Genomic DNA, 14,531 nt, shown 5'->3' on the forward strand with positions numbered 1-14,531 from the left:
GCATAGAAGTTGTGTAACTATATATCTCAGATCTCCAGGTTGTATTTGGGGCTACACTTCTACTGCAGGAGAGGAATCAGACTTGACATTTACTTATATCCACTGTGACAGACCAAAGAAGCTAAAGAGGGAGTACAATCATATAAAAAAGGAGGGTATGTCAGTGGGTGAAAGTATTGCCCTTTTCACACATGGGACACGTAACATTTCCAGCTCCATCATCTGTTAAAGCGAGCAAATTTTGCCATTTACATCACTGTCATGCTAATGTTTCTCCTGAAATACCCAAAACGCTGATGGGACAAGCCATCACGAACATGATATGATCTACACAGGCCAGATTTGGCAGAACATCAAGTGAAATGTAATACATGTGGTTAGAGTTTTGCCCACCAGGCATATATATTTTAGTAGCTACTTTGATAATTAGAGATGCATGTATGTATGTATGCAGATATCAAGGGAATGCATCCATAAACATATGAGCAAAAAAAATGGGGAAATTATTAACCTCTAGCTTACAACCAACAACTCATCTGTCTGGAGTGAACTATACCATGTCATGTGCTCTCAGCTCCTAAATGATCCTTTCTCTGTGCTCTTGATAACTTCCTGTTATTACTGAAGCTACAGATGTTGCCATGTGAGTAAATATGTGGAATTAACTTGTTTTGGAAAAGCTTTTATCTTACTAGTATCTGATACTAGCAAGTATCTGCTCTGAGGCATTGACATTTCCATTTTGGCTTTAGCCATATTGGTGTTTTTGAGCCAAAGTTAACACACTACCCTGTCATCTAAATGTGGTTAATTCATCAGCTAATGATAGCAAGCTTTGCTAGCATTAGCATTTGGCTTTAGTCGTAATCCTTTAACCAAAACTATTTTAAGTTTTAGTCATAATTTAGGAATCTAAATTCTTATAATTTTAATCAATTTTTTAGTTAACTAAACATCTAAAGTTGATACACTTGACTATAATATGCATTGATGCATTGAGAGCATCCTCACTGGATGCATCACCACCTGGTACTGCAACAGCACCGCTTACAACCGCAAAGCTCTCCAGAGAGTAGTGCGGTGCTCTGAACGGATAATTGGAGGTGAGCTTCCCTCCCTCCAAGACATCCACAGGAAGCGGTGCCTGAGGAAAGCGGGGAGGATCATCAAGGACTCCAGTCACCCCAGCCATAAACTGTTCAGACTACTTCCATCAGGAAGGAGGTTCTGCAGCATCCGGTCCCGTACCAGCAGACTGAGAGACAGCTTCTTCCATCAGGCCATCAGACTGCTGAACACTTCATAGACACCTCACCTTCACTACTGGTACTTCAACATTATGCACTCCATACTGTACATTAATGCCACTGTTTTGCACATGTCTCAACTACCAACCTCTGTATATTTTATATATTTTATTTTATTGTTTACTCTATTTAATTTGTAAAATATGTATACATACCCACACACACACACGTAGAAAAACATATTTAGTATACACATCCAGTAATGCATATGCTCTTATATATTGTACATATATTTATTACTTTCAGATTTAGCCATTCTTATATTTTGCTTGTTTTACGTTATTGTATTTTTGCACAACTCTGTTGCTTGTGAAGCTCGCACACAAGAATTTCACTCGCATGTACTGTACCAGTGTACCTGCACATGTGATGTGACAATAAAAGTGATTTGATTTGATTTGATTTGACACGTCTTACTCATCTTACTCTCAAGCATTGAGATGTTGTCGTATTTTCATGGGAGCTAGCTGTGCTATCATTCAAAGCTTTCAACAGTCCTAAAAGGTTGTTACAAAGAGATAAATCAGTTGGAGAGACCAAACCCTTGTTGCACAACAATGTAAACAAAATTATCTCTGCTGTATAGTATACAGTTCAACATGGGAGTCTAAACGGGACTCCCATTTAGAACCAGCTTCAAGTGGCGACTTGAGAAACTGCAGTTTTTAGCACTTTTGCGCTGACTTCATTTTTTTTAAAACTGGAGGCTGCCTTTGGTTACAAGAAACCAATTTCAGCTTTCATTTATGTTTTTCAAAACAATGGACTGAAATTATTACTGGATCAATTTGATCTATTCCAGCCTCTGACTTGTTATAAAGAAGATAAGTAAATATTTAGAGTCATTTTCAATCTGTAATAGATCATTGTAAAGTGAATGCAGGAATACTAAACATAATTTTGTAGAGGTCTGGCAACGAAAGGCCGGTAAACAGTGTCTTTACTCCTCTGATGTTTTGAACCAATGTCAGTGCTGGAATGTGTTTAGAAAAACTCCCATAAAAAAGCAGCTTGGAAACTTCGGTGAAATTAGTTAGAGCATCTCACACTGAGATGTTACTGCCATTTAAGGCATTCTCCAAAACAATCATGCATTCTATTCAGCTGAACTAAATAAAATGAACTCCACAGTCTTCATCTTGTTTATACCTTTATACCTATATCTGGTAATGTGAAGGCATGCATGCTGAAAGTGTTAGATAAATGTGTTACAGAAAACATGCTCACTCTCACATTAAGTCAGTGTGCAGATGCCATTAATGGAAAGAAGAGCATGCACAGAAAGAGCTAAAAGAATATAAGAAAAAGTGGTGAAATTAAGAACTTACTCTCAGGCTGCTTCTCATTAGGTGTGATGGAGCGTATGAAGTCCTGAGGCGTCATGTAAACCTCAGCATCTCCATGCTCATTGATGACCTTCAGAGTGGCAAAGTAGCGGAAAATCTTGTCTGGAGTTGAGTAGGCTCGTATCCTGTTCTCATACTCCATCACCTGCCAACCAGCCAGAAAGCAAAATTAATATCACAAGATTCCCACTTTAGGCAAAAGCTTTAATGTAATATACATAAAAATCAACAAGATCAAATCAAAGAACCAGCAATATTTCAACCATGTGTGTAGACAGAAAATAACGTGAGTTAAGTGAGAGTAGATTGAGTGAAGGGGAGCCCAGAGCAGCAGGAAACCAATTTGTCATCCTTGATCGGGAGGTATATTAACCTCCTGACTCAACTGCCACAAATTCAAATCAGGAACACAGAGTGTTTTCCTATTCGGGGTCAGTCTGCCTGCTAGGTTAATATGAAGGGAGAGTTACCAAAACTACATAAATCTGTAGACAACACAAATAACAGCTACAGACCATCAGCATGGCGCGACACATTAGCCCCCTGTCAACTGTTATTTGCTGCAATGCCATCCACTTTTCAGGAGAAAGTTTCAAACAGATGTGGAGTAGCTGGGAAACTGACAGGGCAGTTTAGAATCTGTGTTGGGCTGGAACCCAAACAGGTGGTTATTTTGTGTGACACTGATTGATTGCATTCACTACAGAAACTTCTTTTGGCAAAAGAAAAAACATTTCAGAGCTTCAACCTTTTGTTATCAAACTCGGTTTTATGATAAAAATCTGTGGGGAACAGTCACACAGTCACACTACATTCACTTCAATTTCATATTTATGATTACATGTGTCAGTGTCGGTACTCTCACTTTAGGAGACCTTAATAGTCTTTGGGGAAATCACCATGAGCATGTCTCCAGCAGAGGCAACCAACTGTGTATGGATGAAGGTCTATTAGACAGTTGTGTGGAAATGGCAGAGAACTGAGTGACTGGCAGAAAGACTGGGTTGCACTCTTCTTTCTCTCTAGCTTTTATCTGATTGTGTTTACAGATTATGGATCTCAGCATTTTCAACACTGATGAAGACATGGGCTGTCTTTCAATTTAAATAAAGAATTCAAAAACCCACACAAAACCAGGAAGGTAAAATTCAAGTCACACGAGGAACTTATTATTTTACATTTCGCATTTTCACTCAGTGTTGTGAAACATCTAAGACAGCGGTAGCACTCAGTTTAAAAAAGCGACACCACTGAATTTCAAACACAAACATTGGAGTAAAAATGTCTTCCTGCTGCATGATTTTGCATTATTATTATTATTATTATTATTATTATTCTTCAGCATCTCCTGATCTGATCACCTAATGAATAAAACACAAAGAAAGCCAAAATCTGTGGATATACTCAACATACACTTAAAATTCCAACACTGGACCACTTCAAAGACAGTCAGCCCTTAGACATCTATTTGCTTTTTACAGACTGTGGCTGCTCCTCAGAGTGACTGCGCAATTTTTACATCATTCAAAAAAAAAAAAAAAGAGGCTTGAATTGTTTAAAAGTTCTTCCTCCTTTTTTTTGTTTTTATCCTCACATCCTCCAACAAGCAGTGCAACAAACACTGCTTATTTGGCATCAAATCAAAGATCCTTTGTTCTTTATCTCCATATCCTTTGTCATCTTCTGCCTAATTAACAGCAATAAAATCATAGGAGTGGGACATTCCTGTTCTTTATGCATGCTGATTACCCCATTACATTTCTTAGTCTCAGCAAATATTCTGTCAAAATATACTAGCTCTGGCATACTGGAAATTGCTTGCTGGGGGTTTCAAAACACCATTGTGGAGATGAATTAAATAGGAAGACTGACTGCATGGCTGAATGGTTATTGTTTATTGATCACCTTGCGGTCACGGAATCCAGAGCGTTGCTTCTTTTTTTTCCCCTCTCCACCTTCGTCTTTTTCATCCTCATCTCCACTGCTGGCCTCCACCGATTTCTCTGACTCCGTTTCGGAGTCTGGGTGTCTCCCAAAATCCGGTTCCTCTCCACTTACTTGCTCAGAGTGTCGAACAGAAGACCCTGCATCTGCATATGCTCTGGTTTTGTAAATAAATTTAACAAAAAGAGAGATCAGATTACAAAACAGATCAATACCTGGGGGACAGATCGATGTTATCTGAATAGATGAATAGATAGTTCAGCAATATGTCTTTGTGCTTTGCTCTAGTACCAAGTAGATCTCAGGAGGTATGTAGCAGACTGTGTTTTGCAGCTAGGTGTGTACTGTCGCTATGATGCTAAACAGATTGAAAAACAGAGAGGCAAAAGGGCCAGGAGATTATGTGCTCTGCTGTGTTTTGCTCATCGGTGCAGTGCAGGGAGGTTTTACTATGGCAGACTCCCACGTTACCATTTTTCTGACTAAACTGAAATTGGAATAATAATAATAAATAGCTGGGACTGTCTGGAGCAGGCTGAATAATTCAGTTTAATGACACGCGTTGAAAATGAAGCCCAGGGTGAAGGCCTGGAACAGTCTCGTTCCATCAGTCTCAAATGCCCTGAGGCGCCATCCATCACTCTGCCTCCTGCAGCACAGTCAGTGTGTCCCCATAGAGCTCTAACCTCAACACCTTCTCCAGCACATTGTCTTAACTAAACAACAGGCTTTAAGGCAATGGATAGCCATAAAAACACAACAAGCAGGAGAATGAAATGTAACATGTGCTCTAAAGTCTAGCTGCTTTTGAGTACTGAGCCAAAAGCAATTCCTAATTTGCTCAATGAACCTCAAGTCCTGTTCACTGAATGCTGTCCCATAGCACAGTGCTGAAGTTTAAACACATGATGGAAAACCCACTTCAAAAAATGGCGTGTCATTCAAGTGACAAAAAAATCAATAAAAATGAAACTCAACAAACATGTTTAAATTGAATTCCCAGTCATGCCACATTGTATTAAGCAACACTAGACAGGCCTTCAGCCGAGAAGCAATCTGCACCTTGAGCAGGTTGCTTGTAAATCACTGAGTTGTTTACACATCAGCTTGCTTCAAATTGCTTCTTAAGGAACAAATGCAGTATTTTTTTAAGACCACTATTATTTTAAGAGCAATAAAATGAGGCACGAGGGTGTAAAAAAACAAAACAAAAAAACTACCTCTTCCACAGCAGTCCAGCACTAGCAGACACACCGGTTACCCCAGCTAGGGCTGCCAGCATCAGCCTTCTCCGGCCGGACTCTCGCACTGCCCCGCTGTGATAACGCCGGGACAGCTGCGCGAGCCCCACTGAAACTGCGGACAATGCCCGCAAGCGGAACATCCTGCAGAGGGACGAGAGTAAAGGTGAGACAAAGACAGATGACACTCTTGCAGTATCGGTATGTACAATGACAGAGAAAAAGCAACACACGCCTATTAAATTGTGTTTCTGTTTTGTATTCTACTGTATGCCAAAACTGAATAAATAAAAACTATGAAATAATTTCATGTTAAGTATGTGAATACAAAGGATATGAAAATTCTGAGCTGAGTACATAGTTTCATAACTTTTATCTGTCTTAGAAATCACCAGTTAAAGCTACCTCAGATTAGAGCCCACATCAGTGCTTTGCAGAGTTTAAGTCACAGACAGATCTCAACCGTGGTAAAGAAAGTTTAGAAGCCTCGTAAGGAAATCAAAGAAGACCAAATTCATCTTGTCTTGTTAACTTCTGAAGAGGAGCAATGAAAGCATCCTGACTGGAAACATCACAATCTGGTATGAGATGTGCACAGCAGAGACTGGATGGGTGCTGTGGGGAATTAAACCCCCCTCAAGAGTATCCCAACCACCCATCTACACATCATAAGTGGTATTAGGGAGTTGAGCCCAATATCCACCTTGCTATCACCTGGCAAGCAAAACGGGAGTATCTGCTGCTGTAATATCAGCAGTTTCTTTCCTCATGCTGTGAACTTACTGCATACTTTAGTGCAGTTTTTTATTCAGTTTATTCAGTCATTCTTTTACATTTTTGTTAGCACCATAGCAGATTACATGTAGACTATATGTGCCATTTCATTTGATCATCTTGCACAAGGCTAATTATAATAAATGTTGAAACAACTTTCTGATAAGTCTGTGTGAATCAGCCCTTCATAGTCAATCTGCTGCAAAGATTATTAACCAAACAAACCTGGTCAAAGACCACACAGGTGAAGGTCTGCCCTCTGTGCTTCCTGCTCAGCACCTATTAACACCCATCCCTGTATATTTAGTGACTAATTTAAGCATTTTTTTTTGTTTTAAAGTTATTACTTTGTAAACTCTTTGATTAAACGTATTGGACAATTGAATCATTATATATGTGTGCACACCTATATTTCATTACTTAGTTAGGATAATAAAAACAGAAACCTGTACTTTGGCCTTAAGATTTGTAGCCACAGTTGTAGTATTTTTATTTGCTTTGATTTTGATTCCAACAAGCAGCATGTCAGGCAGTCGGATTTCCACTGTGAAGTAAGGATGCCTGATTATAGCAGAAATCAAAACTAGGATTATTTAGCTGAGATTTAACACATTTACTTAAAAAAAAACATACATCAAAAAAAATTATTAGTGGATTAGAATGGCAGTGTGCTATCCCTTTAAACTGGCCGTTGGTGGGGATGTAAGAGTGATTGGTTGTTTGCTTTTTCTACGCACTTTGTCCGCTGATATGGACTCCAATCCCAGCCAATCCTGGTCAGATACGAATGTAAGATAACAAAGGAACAGACAGATAGATGGATGAACTACACATGTGGATTCATACCACAAGATCCTCTAAACACTGTAAAGCTAGCACATAGCTACCACAGTACTAAACACCTACCTTGTCCAATTATAAACCATGGAAGTCATAGGTAAGGATTTGCAGATTTTAACCCCCCCAAAAAGTAATTAACAGTCACCTCAAGAGACAAAGCTTAGAACAATGGGAGTTCACCATTGGGATCTGCCTTCACATGGCACTGTAGACAAAATGGTTCCCTAAAAAGTCAATGTAGAAGGTCCTGGTTTTCCCACATACCTCAATTAATAAACAACGGAAAATCAGGGATAAAACTAATTGCCACCAGTGCACCTAAGCTCCAGAACTTCATTTTCAGCTATACTGTTGCTTAATTCTTCAGTGTCACGGAAAGATGATTAACAATTAGGAAAGGGGCTACTGGTGTGTATCTGTAGCTCCCATGTGTGCACTTTTCAAACTACATGATGGAGGAGTTAACCCCACTGAGGCTCAAAGCTACCACCTGTCAATATCCTATTAACAATTCAGGCACCAACTGTCAAGCAGACTCAGCAGAAAGAACAGTGAAGACATGGCATATGCTAATTGGAGTGTTCAGTAGCCCATGACAATAAGGACTAAAGGGAACAGTGAGCATGCATCCACACTATTATACTTTTTGGGACTGGGGGAAAGCCTAATGCTAAAGGAACGACACCAAAACTTTATAGAAACAGACCAAAACTCACATGATGCAACAAGAAAGCCCAAAAATGCAAGTCGTTGGTGTTGCAGAAATCTTTAGTATTAATAAACTTCTTTATATTTTAATGCCTTTCCAAAATTCACCAAGGTACATGTACAGTAAACAAAGAATGCAAACTAACTAACATATTTATGACACTGGTATATCCCCACAGTTGTGTGAGAGCCAGTGAGTGTCTGCACATAAGTCCACACATTCATCCTCTGAATGTCTTTCCAGCAGTTTGAAATTAGTTGGCTCCCAGAACAGCAGCTGACCAAATGTTATTTGCAACTCTGTGTTATCTAACTCATAATTACTGAGTTCACTGATGAGTGCTTTCATTTTCACTAAAATGCACTCATTTTGTCTGAGTTTTTGAATCCAGCACATTTTCATCGCAGCACTTTGCTTTCACACCTCCCCAAAAACTTCGATGCCTAGTTCAACTGGAGCTAAGACGATAGAAAGCGATTTAAAAACTTGAATGAAGGTCTCCAAAGGTGAACCTGCGAAGGGATCATCACAGTTGCCTGCAGCACACTCTCCGTCTCACAATTACTCGCACAGTCTATTCTGTGGCTGTTCAATGTAAGTGTCAGAGGGTTGTAAGCTATCCCCAAGCTCCACGTTGCTTAAATGCAAAGTTTGCTGAGGCGTGAGTGCTGCTGGTTTGGAAATCCAAACCAGACAGCCACCTATTCCCCGCAACCTCCACTACATTTCGATATTACGATATTTACGATATTTAAGGTACTTACGGTATTTACGATATTTAAATTAAAATAAAGCCATTGTTCAAAATAAAGTTTTTAAAATATAATGCACCAGTTTTTGCATAGAAATGATATGATATCAATATTAACCAACCGTTTGCCATTTTATGCAAATATAATTACCTACATTTTCACAAAGAAGTTAGATAACAGGTCCTAAGTACAGTCAGTTAGATTTCTTTGGCATTAACTAATACTCTGTAGCTAGCACAGCAGCTCAGTGGCTACATTGTTTTTCTAGAATAACAGATTTAGGTTTGGAAACCTTTTACAGCACTTAAAGTAACAAAACTACATGTTATCAACAACTGTCTTCGGCAACCTGTCTCTCCCAAACAACATCTCCAGCCCTACACAAAGCCAAGTGGAAAGCTAGTAATTTGTTTATTAGTCTAAAACCAAAGATGAACAGATGCTGAGTGATCCCAAACATATGTAAGTCTCATAGCAGGTTAGTGAGTCCTGGCTATAGCACTATTTGCTCTGCTGCTGAGTTACAGCTACACCACCAAACAAAGAGTATGAGCTTTTACTCTCACTGTTTTTGCCTTTTCACAGCAGAGGCAGCAACACAGTTATTAACACTCTGAAATGCTCCTCTGTACAGAGTAACAGAACAAAACAAAGACTAAGAAAAAGTGAGATGGCAGGGAAACCACCCCAGGGGTGGTGTTGCAGCAATGTGATGTCTGGACACTGCTCCTGACTGTAACAACTGTGGCAGCTACGGTGATTACTGTACTGCAGCTGAAAGAATTTGTAATGATTTTAGCTCTCAGCAGTACCTTGGGTTTTATTTGATTTTGGGAAGTAAGGCAGTAAGGTGCATTACTTAACTTTACTACACTGCAAAATATGGAGCAATGACACTTTATGTACTACAAAACTGAAGAACTAACGTCATATTTTTTGTATATTTTTTCAAATTCTGACTTGACACAATCTCGTGAATCCTTTCCTCCAACCACCAGACAAGAAGACAAGCACACACACATGCGCCAGATTCAATTTAAAAAAAAAAGAAAAAGGGATGAACATAAAATATGGATTTAAATTTCTTGATCTTTTTGATTCCTAGCTACTAGTTGAGGGTCACTCATTTAAACTAGTTAATAATGTTTGCTTAAATCTTTGAAATACATCTACCAAGTGAAATTAAACATTTTCAAAGGGGAAGTTATACACGCTTCTGTGTAATCTCCAAATGGGAAGCCTAAAGCTTGTTCAGATAATAACTTTGTGAAAGGACACTGGAAACTAACTTGCATAAAAGCCAGTGAGCCACACTACAACAAAAACCTGCCCATTCATTATGTCTAACTATGTAAAGAAATGAAGCAGTCAGTCCAAAATTTGCTTCTCATTCATGGCATTTATTCTGTTTCTACTCTGCTCTATTTTACCGTGTGCACGTTCTGTATAATGAAAAACATACATCTTTCATCTGAACAAAACAGCAAAGCTGTAAAAGAGAGAATATCATATGGAAAACAGCGTTTCATCATCCTTTCAGTCTGATCACAAACCAACAAAGAGTCCTTCAATGTACTCTTTTGAAAACCTTACATTAAAAAAGTTTTAAAAGCGTGCATATTTTGATTACAAACTAAAGGTAATTGTAAGCTGTTAGAGTTCCTGATATATATTTTTAATTAGGTTATAATGGAGTAACATCTGATAAAAAAATTTTCTTTCTTTGCACCTGTACTTAACCATGCAGGAATGCTTTGTCTTGGCACGTTTTTGGAGAAATTTGAGTGCGAGACTTCATTCCTTTGGCATGCTCAAACTTTGAGTGCTGTTTTTGATTGCAATGCTTGTCTCCTCATCAACTCCATCAACGCAAGCTAAATCTGGAACACAGCAGCCACAACAAAGGGGGTGGCTGTGTTAAAAGTTAAATGCTCATTATTATCAAAGTACATGTAAAAATATCCTAAACCTTGCAGAGCATGACTTAGCTACTTATTAAACTCCATCCTGTTATTACAGCTTTATAAATCCAGTGCTGCCCTCACGATATCAGGCAACTTTTTTCATGTATTTATGAGTGTTTAAAAATGATTAATTTACATCATATTTCAAGAATTCAGTCTAATTTTTTGAATCCAGCACATTTTTAATTAGAGAGTTTTGCTTTTACACTTTCCCAGAAGCTCAATGCTAAGTTCAGCTGAAGCTACAATGATAGAAAACTATCATCGTAAGTCTGGTTACAAGGCACACTGGACCTGGACTTGAAGAAGGAGCAGGTAAATCAATGTCCTCAACAGTTATTCTTCACTACCTAAGAGCAAACCTTTTTTTAATATAAAATGTGTGTGTGTGGGGAAAGGTGTAATCTAAAGAGCCTGTGGCATTAAAAATTACATTTTATGATCTCAGGTGAGACCACAGATTCATTCCAGTTAAACAACAGCAAATATAGCAGTTCCTTTTGCTGCTTGGGGATCTTTTTTTTCCCCCACCCTAGGGGTACACATACACAGAGAGATGGGATTCAGAAGTATCAAGAGCATTCAGAATTTAAAAAAGAACAGTTTGGATATATAGACCAGTACCTCATTAAAAAGAAATAACTAAAGCTTTCAGAAACTGCATATCGTTGTCAAGTGTATATCTGGGTCAGGACTTTCTCACCTTTGTTACAATACACTGGCTGCCTGGTAGCTGATTTTAAACGTACAGAAATTACTTCTAAAGCCTTACATGGCCTCTTACATACATGCATTATACATTTACTCATACTTGTGCTCCTCAATTCAATCCAAGCTTTTAAAAATCATATATATAAAAAGACAAACATGCAGACCTGAATTTTTAATGGGTGTTTTGCGACACCCAACCCAAAAAAGCTATGTATTGTTCCCAAATAAATTAGGAAATGTTTTCTTTGGGTAAGAGCTAGCATTGCACTATCCTTTGAAGCATAATCATTTTAGTCTCTGGGTGTTTCGTGTAAACATGCAATAATAATAATCTTAGACAAACAACTGAAAGATACACCTTCCTGTGTTTGTGTTCAATATGACATGGCCCACTGTTAACACAACACCAAAAACACACACAAAAACAGCTAGCTGCCAACAACTGGCTCAAAAACACTGGTTAAGGTGATGTTAGTGTTGCGTTTGGCATGTTGAAACGGAAACACGAACAGCTAGAGCTGTTCATTTGATAGTGACCCCAGTGTTTTGTTTTTAGCCGCAAGTTAACTTCGTTGACAACAGCATGACGGGCTACAAGGTTAGCAGCTACCCGTCTAACCAATAATAAACTAAATGCTTCTATCGTCAGTCACTTGTTAATGTCAATATTTAGCTGGTTAGTTCGGCAGTCAAGTAATTGTTTCGTGGGGTAACTCACGCTGGCTAGCTAGCTAGTTAACGTTAGATTTAATGGCAAGTGCTAGCTCTACTAGCAGCTATTTCATCGTTTTGTTACACACTGCGTCATTACGGAGCTTTCTTATAGCTCATAGGAGGCACGGTTACTTACATAAGCAGCGATAAAAACACCACTCAGTCCAAAGTAATAACGTCTTCACCGATTCAGAGTACGTCTTTGCTCAGTGTGTCTGCAGTGATGGAGTACTGCGCTAATAGTTCCGTGTTTCAGAGAGGGTGGGACAACATCTCCGTACCAGCCCCATGCATTTCACACAGGCACCCTCCCATCATCCCTCCGTCCAGGTTTAGGCGGAATTACAGTGTAAGTACCGGAAAATCAAAAGTCTTGTGGGGACTTTAAGTTGTCTAATCGAATAGGTCCATTATGGTCCCCAGCACAACTGTTTTACTTTTTTTTTTATAGGACTTACAGAGAAGGGTCCAAAAAGAGAAAATATTCAGGGAGTGGCAGTTCTCTTTGTGAACAGACAGACTGCTTCAAGGGAAGGCAATGCACTCAACTCACTCAAATAACCACTCTTTACAAGGAAGGCATGCAGAAGAGCATCTGTGAACACACAACACACTGCTACAGCTGCATAGGACCTCACCAAGTGGGACTCCTATTAGCTCAGAACAGGAAAGAGGCTGCAATTGACACAAACTCACCAAAACTGGACAATAGAAGACTGGGGAAACATCGCCTGGTCGGACAAGTCTCGGTGTCTGCTCTAACAGTTGGCTGGTAGGTTCAGAATTTAGTGTAAAGACCATGAAGGTGTGGATCCATCCTGCCTCACAGCAGTAGTTTAGGCTGCTGCTGCTGGTGGTGTAATGTTGTGAGGGATTTTTTTTTTTTTAACCAACTGAGCCTCATTTAAACACCACAGCATAGCATACCATCCTTTTATGACCACAATGTACCAATCTTCTGATGAGTACATTTAGCAAGATAACGCACCATGTTGTACAGCTGAAATAATCTCGAACTAGTTTCTTGAGCATGACAATGAGTGCACTTTACTCAAATGGCCTCCACAGTAATAAGATCTTAATGCAATAGAGCATCTCTGGAATGCAGAAGAACAGGAGGGTCGCTTCATGGGTTTGCGGCCCAAAAATCTGAATCAACTGTGTGATGCTGTCATTCCAATATGCCCCAAAACATCTGAGGTACTGTTTCCAGTACCTTATTGAATCAATACCATGAAGAATTCTGAGGGGGAAAGGGCTCCTACCCAGTACAAGTAAGGTGTACCTACTAATGTTAGGCCTAAATACAGATTCAACAATTCTATTTCAGGTTTAAAATTTTAGAATAAAATAAATTTCTTTTGGTATTATGTAACAATATTAAACTGAACTGAAAGAGAGTGTCTGATTTCAGTCATATGTCTTTATAGAGTTCCAGATTAAATAACGAGCCTCTCCACAGTGTGCCAGTTATAATTGTTGCCTTGAAGAGCCAACATATCTGGTGGTTTGCATGCATAATGTGAAAGGAAAAACTGGAGAGCGGCTGAGCTTGCCTTGGGACGTTTCATGACTGCAGGCTTTTGTCACATCCACTAACAATGTCACCCAAATTTCACAATGATGCACAACCTAGGCCTTTAGAAATGCCAGAAATGTCAGAAGAGTTCTAATAATATTAATTATTCTCATTAGTCAGACTTAGATTGATAACATTTATCCCTTAAGCTACTAAGTGAAATGAATGAACACGCAAGATATATCTGAAATTGAACACACAAGCCTTAAAGACGTTATATGTCCACCTAACAGCCTCAGGTCATACAATCTTTGCATTACATGCAGTAGGATGCAATGCTTATGCAACCAGGTGTCATGGCTTAAACTATAAATTTATAATAAATCAGCGAAATGCTTCATTGAGTCAGCTCTCTATGATTGTTTGTGTCTCTGTCTGTGTGTGTTGTCTCAAACTGGTGATTCAAACTTGAAGTGATTATCAACAGTATAATAATATCACATGCTCACACACCGCAACTAATATTGCTGCCTTCCTCCTTTGCAAATTGTCACCCATTCCCCTTCCTTTTATCTTTTCATAAAATCTTTGTTAGAACAAATTGTATCTGTGCTGTCTTTTAGTCTACAGCTGTTTGTTTTTTCTTAAATAAGGGACACTGTTTAAATATGCCTGCAGCTCCTCAGCATATAGATCATTAGGACTCACAA

The 14,531-nt window shown here is 38.9% G+C and overlaps 1 protein-coding gene across 4 annotated transcripts in view; it reads right to left on the bottom strand.

Annotated features, from left to right (window-relative positions):
- The window catches only part of micu1 (mitochondrial calcium uptake 1), a 36,131-nt gene extending 23,552 nt beyond the window's left edge, over positions 1–12,579 (bottom strand). For 2 of the 4 annotated variants that reach the window (XM_040001531.1, XM_040001530.1), the window contains exons 1-4: positions 12,439–12,579; positions 5,818–5,982; positions 4,559–4,754; positions 2,636–2,798 (exon numbers count right to left, since the gene is read on the bottom strand). In XM_040001531.1, the coding sequence (XP_039857465.1) occupies positions 2,636–2,798; positions 4,559–4,754; positions 5,818–5,982; positions 12,439–12,440 (526 nt within the window). In that variant the 5' untranslated portion in view covers positions 12,441–12,579. The remainder of the gene's footprint in view (positions 1–2,635; positions 2,799–4,558; positions 4,755–5,817; positions 5,983–12,438) is intronic. The other 2 variants (XM_040001533.1, XM_040001532.1) reach the window with 2 other exon arrangements.
- Positions 12,580–14,531: the final 1,952 nt, after the last annotated feature.

Source organism: Simochromis diagramma, unplaced genomic scaffold (genome assembly GCF_900408965.1).
Source record: "Simochromis diagramma unplaced genomic scaffold, fSimDia1.1 OVJJ01000421.1, whole genome shotgun sequence".
Classification (NCBI taxonomy): domain Eukaryota; kingdom Metazoa; phylum Chordata; class Actinopteri; order Cichliformes; family Cichlidae; genus Simochromis; species Simochromis diagramma.